This window comes from Chanodichthys erythropterus, chromosome 23 (genome assembly GCF_024489055.1).
Source record: "Chanodichthys erythropterus isolate Z2021 chromosome 23, ASM2448905v1, whole genome shotgun sequence".
NCBI classification, from domain to species: domain Eukaryota; kingdom Metazoa; phylum Chordata; class Actinopteri; order Cypriniformes; family Xenocyprididae; genus Chanodichthys; species Chanodichthys erythropterus.
The window spans coordinates 21,364,007-21,376,918 of NC_090243.1; the positions used below are offsets into that span (position 1 = coordinate 21,364,007).

The following is a 12,912-nucleotide window of genomic DNA, read 5'->3' on the forward strand; positions in this document are numbered from 1 at the left end:
TTGGGAAGACAAGAAAGGTCATAGCAACAAACAAGAACAAGCAAGAGTTGCAGCTGTCTCTGCATTAAGCGAGAACAAAAGGTCGCAAGTGCAGACATTCATTGTTACCATTACAGCTGTCTACAGACAATTTTATTGTTCCATGACAGTCGTCTTGCTCATGAGGCATTGTTACCTTGTCTTGATCCTTGAGCACAAAGATAAACCTGTGAAATTCCCAGTGACATACATTTCTAGAAAAGCATCATAGCACATTTTGCTGGAATCTGTCAATTGAGCAATTTTATTTATCTCCACCTCTATAATACATTACGTACATTAAATAAAAAAAATATATAAAAAAAACAGACATGTTGTGAATTTGGCATATGAAACTAACTAGAAAATATGGAAGTGAAGGTGTAAATTCAATATAAAAAACTTTAGCCAAGATCTGATATCTTTAAAAAAGAAGATAAACATATGGGACAAAAATAGCACCATTGTGATTTAGATCCTTTCTGATCTTTCCACACATCAGATACTAAACTACTCACACAAAGATTTTTTCAGGCACCCAAAAAGAGCTGCACACACAAGTGACCCGAACCAAATACAGATTTGTGTCAACGTCACAGTCATTGTGCCTCTATATAAAGAGATACCTTACAGCACAATACTGCAAGCTCACATCATTGTGCCATCTAAAGGTAAGAGGACACACAATTTAGATTAAATTGTTCATGAGGATTGAACAATAGAATAAGATGACTTCTCATTAATGATGTTTCTTTCCTTTTTTTTTTTTGAAAGGACTTTGACTTTCTTGGGTTTGATTTCATCTGGTAAGGCATAAACATTGGGTCAACACATTGTGTATACGTGTGTGTGTATTTATGCAACATTTTCTTTTTGAATGCAATAATTTCTGTTGAAAGCCCAATAAATAATTTTATATTTTTATATTTCTAAATAATTATATTTAATTTATTATTTTTACAATAGATTTTTAAATTGTGAACAAGTTCTGAGAATTTTGTCATCTTTGGCTCAGTCTGACTGAACAATGGCGGATGTGATGTCAGAGTTCGGGGCAGCTGCTCCGTTCTTACGAAAGTCAGACAAGGAGCGTCTGGAGGCCCAAACTCGCCCCTTTGACATGAAGAAAGAGTGCTTTGTGCCCGACCCTGAGGTTGAATATGTCAAAGCCTCCATCACCAGTAGAGACGGTGGCAAAGTCACTGCTGACACTGAATTTGGGAAGGTAAGATCTGATCTCTGCACTGTGTTAGATTGTAGATAGAAATACAGTATGACTGTCAAAACATTTTTGTGTTCCCACAGACAGTAACTGTGAAGGAAGTTGATGTTCACCCTCAGAACCCACCAAAGTTCGATAAAATTGAGGACATGGTGATGTTCACCTTCCTGCACGAGCCCGCTGTGCTGTTTAACCTCAAAGAGCGTTACGCAGCCTGGATGATCTATGTGAGTCGAGTCTTAAAACACTCACACATTCTCTTTATCTTGCATGAGCAGATCTAATCCTTCTGTGAATCTCTTACAGACCTACTCTGGGCTCTTCTGTGTCACTGTGAATCCCTACAAGTTTTTGCCAGTGTACAACCAGGAAGTCGTCAATGCCTACAGAGGAAAGAAACGAAATGAGGCCCCTCCACACATCTTTTCCATCTCTGACAATGCCTACCAGTACATGTTGTCAGGTGATGATTTTACTTGTAATTTTTTCTTCTAATTTGTCTTTTTTTTTTAGATTTCTAATGCAATTTCAAATGATAAGATTCTTATATTTTATTTTCTCACAGATAGAGAAAACCAGTCTGTCTTGATCACGTACGTAATACATATTATGACATTTCAAAATACTCCTTCTTTCACCAATATTTATTTATGCTGCATTTTATCAGCCTTTTAATTAACTTTAATTTTTATTCTAAGTGGAGAATCCGGTGCCGGAAAGACTGTGAACACTAAAAAAGTGATCCAGTACTTTGCGAGTATTGCAGCAGCAACGACCGGCAAGAAGGACCCATCACAGGAGAAAAAGGTGCTTAATTTCCCCCCAAAAAATGGCTCATTATGGATGAATGAATATACCTTCTATATAGCAAAACATACTTCTTTTTTTTAACCAAATTAATGTCTTCATATATTAAATATTGGAGTCACAAATTGTCATAATTTGATACTCCCTTACTTGTACAATATTGCAATGCATTTACACATAAACAAACAACAACATTTTTGTTTTCCCAATTATTTTTCTACTGTGACTTAGATTCTGTATGGATTATTATTATTATTATTATTATAAGACTACATAATGTCTAAAAATATGCATGGCTGTTAACTGAAAAGTAGGTACATCAATCGTTTTACACACTTTTTTTTTTAAATATGATTCTCAGGGAACTCTGGAGGATCAAATCATCCAGTGTAATCCTGCTCTGGAGGCTTTCGGTAATGCCAAGACCATCAGAAATGACAACTCCTCCAGATTTGTAAGTGGGGTTTACATTGGTTTTGCTATTCTATACTGGTTTCCATGATATTTTATATGAGCATATTATGTATTGTATTATGTATTGCTTTATTTAAAGGGTAAATTTATTCGTATCCATTTTGGTCACAGTGGAAAGTTAGCTTCTGCTGATATTGAGACTTGTAAGTACTTTTCTACTGAACATCATTCCAATAAATCACACATTGATGAAATGTCTAACTGTATTAATGTTCATCTATTTATTAATTCATTTAGATCTGCTGGAGAAGTCTCGGGTCACTTTTCAGCTCAAGGCTGAGAGAGACTATCACATCTTCTATCAGATTTTGTCCCAGAGAAGACCAGAACTGCTGGGTAAAATTACCCATTATATCTATTAACACTGCCATCTCTAATTAGAAGAGTCTTTTCTGATCTATGTTCTCATTTCTCCTTAGAGATGCTGCTCATCACCAACAACCCCTATGACTACGCCTTCATCTCCCAAGGAGAGACACAAGTGGCTTCTATTGATGACGGTGACGAGCTCGTAGCCACTGACGTGGGTGTTTGTTAAAACATAGGCAATATACAATACAAGTTTATGAAATACCATAAGAAATAGTCCACCCAGCATTTGCAATTTAGACATCATTAGCACTTTTGACAACCTGTATACCTGCGTTTCTGCTGTGGAACATAAATTGATCATTTCTTTGCTGGTTTCCATATAATTAAAGCATATAATGATCATGGGCTCTCAATAAGTATGCATAAATAAAAGGTCCATAAAAGGTCCACACATCTTGTTTTTCTGAAGCCCTGTGATTGTGTGGGGAAAAGAACACGTGAACACACTCTCCTTTCGTGTTCCACAGAAGAAATTAAGTCATACAGGTATAGAAAGACTTCAGTATAATAACGGATTCTCTTGGCCGGTCTAATCTTTATAAAGAAAGACTTTTAATGTACTTGCCAAAAAGTAGAATATGAAACATTTGCCATGAAATTCAACATGTTCTGTACATTTGCTGTAGGAAGCATTTGATGTGTTGGGCTTCACCCATGAAGAGAAGAACAGCATCTACAAGCTGACTGGTTCTGTCATGCACTTCGGCAACCTGAAGTTCAAACAGAAGCAAAGAGAGGAACAGGCCGAGGCTGATGGGACTGAGGGTCAGTATAACTTGGAATCTCAGCTTCATAAAGGGAAAAAGACATGTTGAATATAAAGTCATAGCATATTCTTTTTTACCATGTAGATGCTGACAAAATCTCATATCTGATGGGCCTAAATTCAGCTGACTTGATCAAGGGTTTGTGCCACCCAAGAGTCAAAGTAGGAAATGAGTGGGTCACCAAGGGACAAAATGTCCAGCAGGTAATGCATGAAAATAATAATCTAATAGGAATTAGAGTTTTCAGCATCATAATTTCACTTTCCAAGGCATACAAACAAAATTTTTCATGTCTCTGAAAAATTGCTTTCTAGTTTGCAATGTGTCAAATTCTGCAAAATTCAATCTTTTCTTTATCAGGTGTACTACTCTATTGGTGCTCTGGCAAAGTCAGTGTACGAGAAGATGTTCCTCTGGATGGTGGTGAGAATCAACCAATCCCTGGCCACCAAACAGCCTCGCCAGTACTTCATTGGTGTGCTTGACATTGCTGGATTTGAAATATTTGAAGTAAGCTGAAATCAACTGTTTATTGCTATTCAAGAACAAATCAAATAAGCACCATTGTGATTATGCAATATATTCCACCTGCAGTCCAACACCTTTGAGCAGCTGTGCATCAACTTCACTAATGAGAAGTTGCAGCAGTTCTTTAACCACCACATGTTTGTGCTGGAGCAAGAAGAATACAAGAAGGAGGGCATTGAGTGGGTGTTTATTGACTTTGGCATGGACTTGGCGGCTTGTATTGAGCTTATTGAGAAGGTGGGTGAATATCAAGTTGATGATTATACTGTGAGGGGAAAAATTCTACTTTTGATTATTAACTTTTATGGCAACTGATATATTGACTGTCACAATCTACAATTCATTGTAGCCCATGGGTATCATGTCCATCCTTGAAGAGGAGTGCATGTTCCCAAAAGCCAGTGATGCAACGTTTAAAGCTAAGCTTTATGACAACCATTTGGGGAAAAATCCAAACTTCCAGAAGCCTAGGATTGTCAAGGGTAAACCAGAGGCCCATTTTGCCCTCGTTCACTATGCTGGCACAGTCGACTACAATATTTCAAACTGGCTGGTGAAGAACAAGGACCCTCTCAATGAGACAGTTGTAGGGTATTTTCAGAAGTCAACTCTTAAGGTGTTGTCTATTCTGTTTGCTAATTTCGCTACTGATGATGGTAAGTACACACTGAAGTGTGACATGAAAAATAAATAAGCACTACTTTTGTTGTTTAATAGTAACAAAAATCATTTATTTCACAGCTGCAGATTCTGGCGGTAAGGCTGCCAAAGGTGCCAAAAAGAAGGGTTCTTCCTTCCAGACAGTGTCAGCCCTTCATAGGGTATAAAATAATACACAATTTCATCTTCCAAGGTTTAACTGCATATAAATCTAAATCCTCTATGGTCTACCAACAGGAGAACTTGAACAAGCTGATGACCAACTTGAGGTCAACTCACCCTCACTTTGTGCGCTGCCTCATTCCCAATGAGACTAAGACTCCTGGGGCGATGGAAAATCCTCTGGTCATGCACCAGCTGCGCTGTAACGGTGTGCTGGAGGGCATTAGGATCTGCAGAAAGGGATTCCCCAACAGGATCCTGTATGGAGATTTTAAACAACGGTTAGTATGAGTTGCTTAATTTCAACTCTGTTTGCAAATTTTAGCATTTTCTAGAAATAGAAATATAATAGACATATAAAAGTAATTGTTTTTTTGCGGGGGGGTTTGGTAGCTACCGCATCCTAAATCCTGCTGCTATCCCTGAGGGACAGTTCATTGATAACAAGAAGGGTGCAGAAAAACTTCTGGGCTCTCTGGACATCGATCACGAACAGTACAAGTTAGGACATACTAAGGTATTTTTATATTAACAAACTTTTTCCAAAGCCACTGTCATCTGTCATCCTTTTTGACTGAAAATTCTTTATTTTCTACTATTTTCAGGTCTTTTTTAAGGCTGGTCTTCTGGGTGGTCTTGAAGAGATGCGAGATGACCGTCTTGCACTTATTATAACTGGAATTCAGTCCATGTCTCGTGGTTTTCTATCAAGAGATGAGTTCCAGAAAATTGTGGATAGAAGGTTAGATTTTAGCTCTTCAGTCTTTAACATTCTCTAAGTTACATTTTATAATTGAACTTTTATAATTGAATATTTACAGAGATGCTTTGTTGGTGATCCAGTGGAATGTACGTGCTTTCATGGGGGTCAAGAATTGGCCCTGGATGAAGCTCTACTTCAAGATCAAGCCTCTGCTGAAAAGTGCAGAATCTGAGAAAGAGATGGCCAATATGAAGGAGGAATTCATCAAGTTGAAGGAGGCTTACGCCAAGTCTGAAGCCCGCAGAAAGGAGCTTGAGGAAAAGATGGTTTCCCTTCTCCAAGAGAAGAATGACCTGCAGCTTTCAATGCAGTCTGTAAGTTCACATACAATTCTGCACTTTTCACATTTTCACAAGTCAGAAAACAAAACAAGTTTTCATTTTCTTCTTTTTTCATGTTGATAGGAGCAAGATAATCTTATAGATGCCGAGGAGAGATGTGAGGGTCTGATCAAGAGCAAGATCCAGTTTGAGGCCAAAGTCAAAGAGCTGACTGAGAGACTGGAGGATGAAGATGAAATGAATGCTGAGCTGACTGCAAAGAAACGAAAGCTGGAGGATGAATGTTCTGAGCTCAAGAAGGACATTGATGATCTTGAGCTCACTCTGGCCAAAGTGGAGAAAGAGAAACATGCCACTGAGAACAAGGTCAGTTTTCAACACCAAACCTGTTAGTGATGCAAGAATGGTGTGTTAAGTGTCCATTCATATAATGACACATTTCTACAGGTTAAAAACCTTACAGAAGAGATGGCAGCTTTGGACGAGATCATCGCTAAGCTGACCAAGGAGAAGAAAGCTCTGCAGGAGGCCCATCAGCAAACGCTGGATGACCTCCAGAGTGAGGAAGACAAAGTCAACACACTTACCAAAGCCAAAGCCAAGCTGGAGCAACAAGTGGATGATGTAAGAGCCAGATAACATAACACTAGAATTAAAATGAAAATGAGAATTACATTTTTCTTTAATAATTGTTTAAACATTTTATATTTTTTGGATGAAATTTAGCTTGAAGGTTCTCTGGAACAAGAAAAGAAAATTCGCATGGATCTTGAGAGAGCTAAAAGAAAGCTTGAGGGTGACTTGAAGTTGACTCAAGAGAATGTGATGGATTTGGAAAATGAAAAGCAGCAGACAGATGAGCGACTAAAGAAGTAATATATTTCATAATTTACAAAATAAAACAAAATGTTAATATTAAAAGATATTTGGTACACTTTACAACAGTGGTGTCAAACTCAATTCCTGGAGGGCCACAGCTCGTGTTCCTCACAGTTTTGATCCAACCCTAATTAAACACACCTACTAATCAAGGTCTTCAGGATTACTAGAAACTTCCAAGCAACTTCCAAGCAGGTCTGAGTTGGAGCTAGTTGGACTTAAACTGTGCAGATCTATGGCCCTCCAGGAATTGAATATGAGACCAGTGCTTTACAAAAAGGTTACATTTGACTTTAGTTAACTACATTATTTAACATGAACTAATAATGAAAAAATACTTGTAATAATTTATATAATCACTAACACATTATTAAAAATGTTATATTATTAATACTGTTAATATTATTAAATGAGCCTGAGCTGAAGCAAGCAAACAAAATTTTTTTATTTTTATTAATTAATGTTAACAAAGTATAATAAAACTGTAACAAATGTATTGTTCATTGTTAGTTAATGCTGTTTGATTATCCGATGGCAGGAAAGACTTTGAAATAAGCCAGCTCAATAGCAAGATTGAAGATGCACAAGCTTTGGAGTCCCAACTCCAGAAAAAACTGAAAGAGTTGCAGGTAAACTTTAAATATCTTAATAAGTTAAACACTTGGATAGTTTTTGAATTTTAATCTTAATTTTGCATTTATGCACATTACCAGGCCAGAATTGAAGAGCTTGAGGAAGAGCTAGAGGCTGAGAGAGCTGCTCGTGCTAAAGTTGAGAAACAGAGAGCTGATCTGTCCAGAGAACTGGAGGAGATCAGTGAGAGGCTGGAGGAGGCTGGTGGAGCCACTGCTTCTCAGATTGAGATGAACAAGAAACGTGAAGCTGAGTTCCAGAAAGTGCGCAGAGACCTTGAAGAGGCCACTCTGCAACATGAGGCCACTGCAGCTACACTGAGGAAGAAACATGCAGACAGTGTGGCTGATCTGGGAGAGCAGATTGACAACCTCCAGAGAGTGAAGCAGAAGCTGGAGAAAGAGAAGAGTGAACTCAGACTGGAACTGGATGATGTGGTCTCCAACATGGAGCAGCTTGTAAAGGCAAAGGTGAGTGAGAGAAATTATGCAGAGAGTCTATAACGTATGTGTTGTCAGTCAAAGAAAACAATCAATTATGACATAATTTATCCTCAAGATAAACCTGGAGAAAATGTGCAGAACTCTGGAAGACCAGATGAGTGAGTACAGAACCAAGGCTGAGGAAGGTCAGCGCACAATCAATGATTTCGCCATGCAAAAAGCCAAGCTGCAAACTGAAAATGGTAAAAAAAAAAAAAAAAAAAAAAAAAAAATATATATATATATATATATATATTGTGTTATGTTACCAGCTGTACTATAATGATAAATGGAAAAAAGTCAGTATTTTTTAATATTTCATTTTAGGTGAACTTGCCAGACAGTTTGAGGAGAAAGACTCCCTGGTGACTCAGTTGACCAGAGGCAAGCAGTCCAACACTCAGCAAATTGAAGACCTCAAGAGACAGCTAGAAGAAGAAATCAAGGTTTTCAGAAATCCTTCCAAGTCTAAAATTTTTGCTAAAGACATAAAAATTCACTATTGCAATGAACTGGCCCCAAATATTTGTTTGTCTTCAGGCTAAGAATGCCCTGGCCCATGCAGTTCAGTCTGCTCGACATGATTCTGATCTGCTGAGGGAGCAATATGAGGAGGAGCAAGAAGCCAAGGCTGAGCTGCAGCGCAGTATGTCCAAGGCAAACTCTGAAGTGGCTCAGTGGAGAACCAAGTATGAAACTGATGCCATCCAGAGGACTGAGGAGCTGGAGGATGCCAAGTATGAAACAAACAATATTTAAATGTTAAAAGAGTTCAGTCTTTAGTGATGAGACACTTTTCTGAATTTTCTGCTATATTTTTTGGCGTATTAAACACATTCAAATACAGTTTAATGAATGATGCTTCAGATGTTTGATATATTTTGTATTTTGCTTATTACAGGAAGAAACTGACTCAGCGTCTCCAAGATGCAGAAGAAGCTGTGGAAGCTGTTAATGCTAAATGCTCCTCTCTTGAGAAGACCAAGCACAGGCTGCAGAATGAGATTGAAGATCTCATGGTGGATGTGGAGAGATCCAATGCTGCTGCTGCTGCTCTGGACAAGAAGCAAAGAAACTTTGATAAAGTAAGGAGAGAAAGTACATTTTGTCATTAGCTGAAAAAATTAGCCATATATTTACAAAACAAAATACCATGTAAAATACCAAATAGCATCAAAAATGTTCAATTTTAAATTGATAGTAAACAGGTTTTTAAATATAGATTGGGTCTAGTTCTTTAGGGTCTATTCTTTACTACAAAACCACTTTACCAAAACTCCACTGCTCTCATTGGCCATTTGGCCTTGTTTAATTTAACCAGGTCCTGGCTGAGTGGAAGCAGAAGTATGAGGAGTCCCAAACTGAACTGGAAAGTGCTCAAAAAGAAGCCAGATCTCTGAGCACTGAACTCTTTAAATTGAAAAACTCATATGAGGAGTCATTGGACCACCTGGAGAGCATGAAGAGGGAGAACAAGAATCTCCAAGGTAAGAGTGGTTTTACAACTCCAAACCATTACTTTAATTGCTTGTACTTGTGAGCTCACATGTTATTTCTATTGCACAGAGGAAATTTCTGACCTCACTGAGCAACTTGGTGAGACTGGGAAGAGTATTCATGAGCTGGAGAAACAACGAAAACAACTGGAGCAGGAGAAACAAGAGATACAAACTGCTCTGGAGGAGGCTGAGGTAAAAGAAGAACAATTTCCCCCCAAAATTCTTATTCATTTGACAACTCTCTGATTTAAATCAAGCTATTAAGGCAATTGATCATTCCAGATTATTTTAAGGGAAGTAACCTCGCACCCCAAAACACAAGGCTAAACAAAACTTTAAGTCTCAGGAATAACAAACAACCATTTTACTCTTCATAGGGTTCCCTTGAACACGAGGAAGGCAAGATACTTAGAGCTCAGCTGGAGTTCAATCAGGTCAAAGCTGAAATTGAACGTAAGCTGACAGAGAAAGATGAAGAGATGGAGCAGGCCAAGAGGAACCAGCAGAGAATGGTGGATACCCTGCAGAGCTCACTGGAATCAGAGACTCGCAGCAGGAATGAAGCTCTCAGACTGAAGAAGAAGATGGAGGGAGACCTCAATGAGATGGAGATTCAGCTCAGCCAGGCTAACAGACAGGCATCAGAAGCCCAGAAGCAACTCAAGGGACTTCATGGACATCTCAAAGTATGACGAATCCTAAAATCAAGATTTTTTTGATGCTTAGGTGAAATCCAATATAGTTCTTCAGTCTTTTCATTTATAAAACGTGTACTTTACAGGATGCCCAACTGCAACTAGATGATGCTCTTCGTGGTAATGATGATCTCAAAGAGAACTTTGCCATTGTGGAGAGACGCAACAATCTGCTGCAGGCTGAACTGGATGAGCTGAGATCCCTGGTGGAACAGACTGAGAGAGGAAGGAAACTGGCTGAGCAGGAACTGCTGGATGTCAGTGAGAGAGTTCAGCTCCTGCATTCTCAGGTATGACACATTTGCATTTGACAAACACAAGTAAAACCATTAAAACCTCAATTAGTATACAATTTCAACTAGAAACTACATGAATGTCAATATTGTCTATGTTCAGAACACCAGCCTGCTGAATCAGAAGAAGAAGCTGGAGGGAGATAATACTCACCTTCAGACTGAGGTTGAGGAGGCAGTGCAGGAGTGCAGGAATGCTGAGGAAAAAGCCAAGAAGGCCATCACTGATGCTGCCATGATGGCTGAGGAGCTGAAGAAGGAGCAGGACACCAGTGCTCATCTGGAGCGCATGAAGAAGAACATGGAGCAGACCATAAAAGACCTGCAGCACCGTCTGGATGAAGCTGAGCAGATCGCCATGAAGGGTGGCAAGAAGCAGGTCCAGAAACTGGAAGTCAGGGTAAGTTGCTGATGTTTTTAGAAACCAGTATACAGTGTTTTCCTGTAAACTGCTTATTTTAAACTTTAAAATTTTTATACTAAAATTGTTACACATCTGATAGGTGAGAGAGTTGGAAAGTGAGGTGGAGTTAGAACAGAGAAAGGCCAGTGACTCTATCAAGGGGATTCGTAAATATGAGAGACGCATCAAGGAGCTCACCTACCAGGTAGGAAAAATTTTGCCTCCCAACTATTTTGCCCCTGGTTGATTTGATTATGTACATAAAGTGCTGTCTTACAGTATTTAAATGTACAATGCATATACTAAATTTTTTATTTATTTATTTTTTTTTGCTTTGCATAGACTGAGGAAGACCGAAAGAATCTGGGTCGCTTGCAGGATCTGGTGGACAAACTCCAGCTGAAGGTCAAATCCTACAAGAGAGCTTCTGAGGTGGCGGTGAGTATTTTCCCCCACTGGTACCATCATATGATTCGACTTCTGCAGTAATTGTATCTTTTGATTTTCACAAATGCTGGTTTGTGTAATTTTTAGGAAGAACAATCCAATTCCAATCTGGGCAAGTTCCGTAAGCTTCAGCATGAGCTGGATGAGGCAGAGGAGAGGGCTGATATTGCTGAATCTCAGGTCAACAAGCTGAGAGCCAAGAGCCGTGATACAGGATCCAAGGTACTTAAGTGAATTTGGTTGATTTCACACCAACAATTATTTTGGTAACTGAGAAATCAGTCATTATTTTGATGATTAAGTAATCAGAAATTTTATTTGTGGTAATAAAAATAGGCCTAAGGTGAACAATAGCCTTTAAAATTACTTAAAAACATATAATAATGAAGCAAAAATAATTTATTTAAATAAAGTATCAAAAGCAAGTAATCATATGGTTTTATAGAACAATGCTGCTTAAATATATACATAATATTCACAATCATCTTATGTCCATTATGTATTATAAAAAAAGGCCTGCAGAGGGTGCCAACGGCCTGAAGATTATTATACTTTACAGCAGATCAAATCCTTGTTTAATATTGGCCAAACAACATTTCATTGAAATGTCCATTTAATTTGTAACATTGGGCCACCCCTTAAGATAGAAATGCTATAGCCACTGTAATTTCTTGAACAAGAATATGTGGACACTTTAAATCATGCAAACTCAGAGTGAGGGTTTAAAATTTTATTTTGAAATCATGATGGACATTTAGCATATTTAGAAAGATATTGTTGTATTCTCCTGTGTTGACGTAGGTTTCTAAATGACTTTACAAATCTGGTGCAAATTGCATTCCCAGATAAACGTTATAAGCAATGCAAACTTACAGCATAGGCATCGAAGTTGAAAGCATCAAAGTTGTGAAAGTTCTCATCCGTGGAATGTGCCACTTGCAGTATTTTGCGGTTACTCAACATGGGTAAATTGCAATAGAGGATTTTTTTAAATTTAGTACTCAAATTTAATCGAGGAATTGTGACAGCCCAACTTTAGAATATGAATAGCAACTACATTCAACAACTACACTTGATGAAAGGCATTTCGCTATTTAACAAATGTGGCTAATGAAAAAAATACTATCAATTAGCTGTATAGAGTTTAAGACATTTTGAACTGGATCAGCTTACCTTTAACATTTTGTTTTTCCTTTCTGACAGAAGGGGGCCGATGAGGAGTGAAAATATTAGATGGATCTCTCTAAACACTGATTGCTGTGACAATCTCTTCTGTAGTTCTGTAGAATAAACCAGACATGAAAATGAACACATCCTCTTTTGTCTTTTTTTAACAATGTAAACACTACAATATCCCAACATAATCCTGAACATGACAGTAAATCAGTTGCCTAAATATACTGTATGTGCCACAGACTAAACTGTCCAGTCGACTCAAAATGTTCTTAACTTGTCTTTAGAAGTAGGGTCAACCATACAAAGATACAGGGTGTTTACCAATTTTACCAAACTACTGCAAACCACATA

At 38.1% G+C, this 12,912-nt stretch overlaps 1 protein-coding gene across 1 annotated transcript; it reads left to right on the forward strand.

Annotated features, from left to right (window-relative positions):
* The first annotated feature begins 621 nt into the window (after window positions 1-621).
* On the forward strand, window positions 622-12,695 carry LOC137013661 (myosin-7-like). Its single transcript, XM_067377630.1, has 39 exons — window positions 622-689; window positions 793-824; window positions 1,034-1,243; window positions 1,324-1,467; window positions 1,547-1,703; window positions 1,806-1,833; window positions 1,939-2,047; window positions 2,409-2,501; window positions 2,601-2,664; window positions 2,759-2,857; window positions 2,941-3,044; window positions 3,520-3,658; window positions 3,745-3,863; window positions 4,021-4,170; window positions 4,255-4,425; window positions 4,538-4,844; window positions 4,930-5,009; window positions 5,086-5,291; window positions 5,404-5,527; window positions 5,616-5,752; window positions 5,832-6,087; window positions 6,178-6,420; window positions 6,502-6,678; window positions 6,781-6,926; window positions 7,472-7,562; window positions 7,647-8,036; window positions 8,125-8,251; window positions 8,376-8,494; window positions 8,589-8,785; window positions 8,950-9,133; window positions 9,370-9,535; window positions 9,615-9,739; window positions 9,925-10,233; window positions 10,329-10,532; window positions 10,639-10,935; window positions 11,039-11,143; window positions 11,281-11,376; window positions 11,473-11,607; window positions 12,589-12,695. Exons 3-39 carry the CDS (start codon window positions 1,046-1,048, stop codon window positions 12,607-12,609), a joined length of 5,817 nt encoding a protein of 1,938 aa, XP_067233731.1. The 5' UTR covers window positions 622-689; window positions 793-824; window positions 1,034-1,045; the 3' UTR covers window positions 12,610-12,695.
* The last annotated feature ends 217 nt before the right edge of the window (window positions 12,696-12,912 follow it).

What these genes read in the sequence shown, in the direction of transcription:
- LOC137013661 (XM_067377630.1), top strand. Translation starts at nt 1,046, where the DNA reads ATGGCGGATGTGATGTCAGAGTTCGGGGCAGCTGCTCCGTTCTTACGA. An exon ending in ATGACAACTCCTCCAGATTT is followed by an intron (nt 2,502 to 2,600) that starts GTAAGTGGGGTT and finishes CTTTATTTAAAG; the next exon opens with GGTAAATTTATTCGTATCCA. An exon ending in TTCTGCTGATATTGAGACTT is followed by an intron (nt 2,665 to 2,758) that starts GTAAGTACTTTT and finishes TAATTCATTTAG; the next exon opens with ATCTGCTGGAGAAGTCTCGG.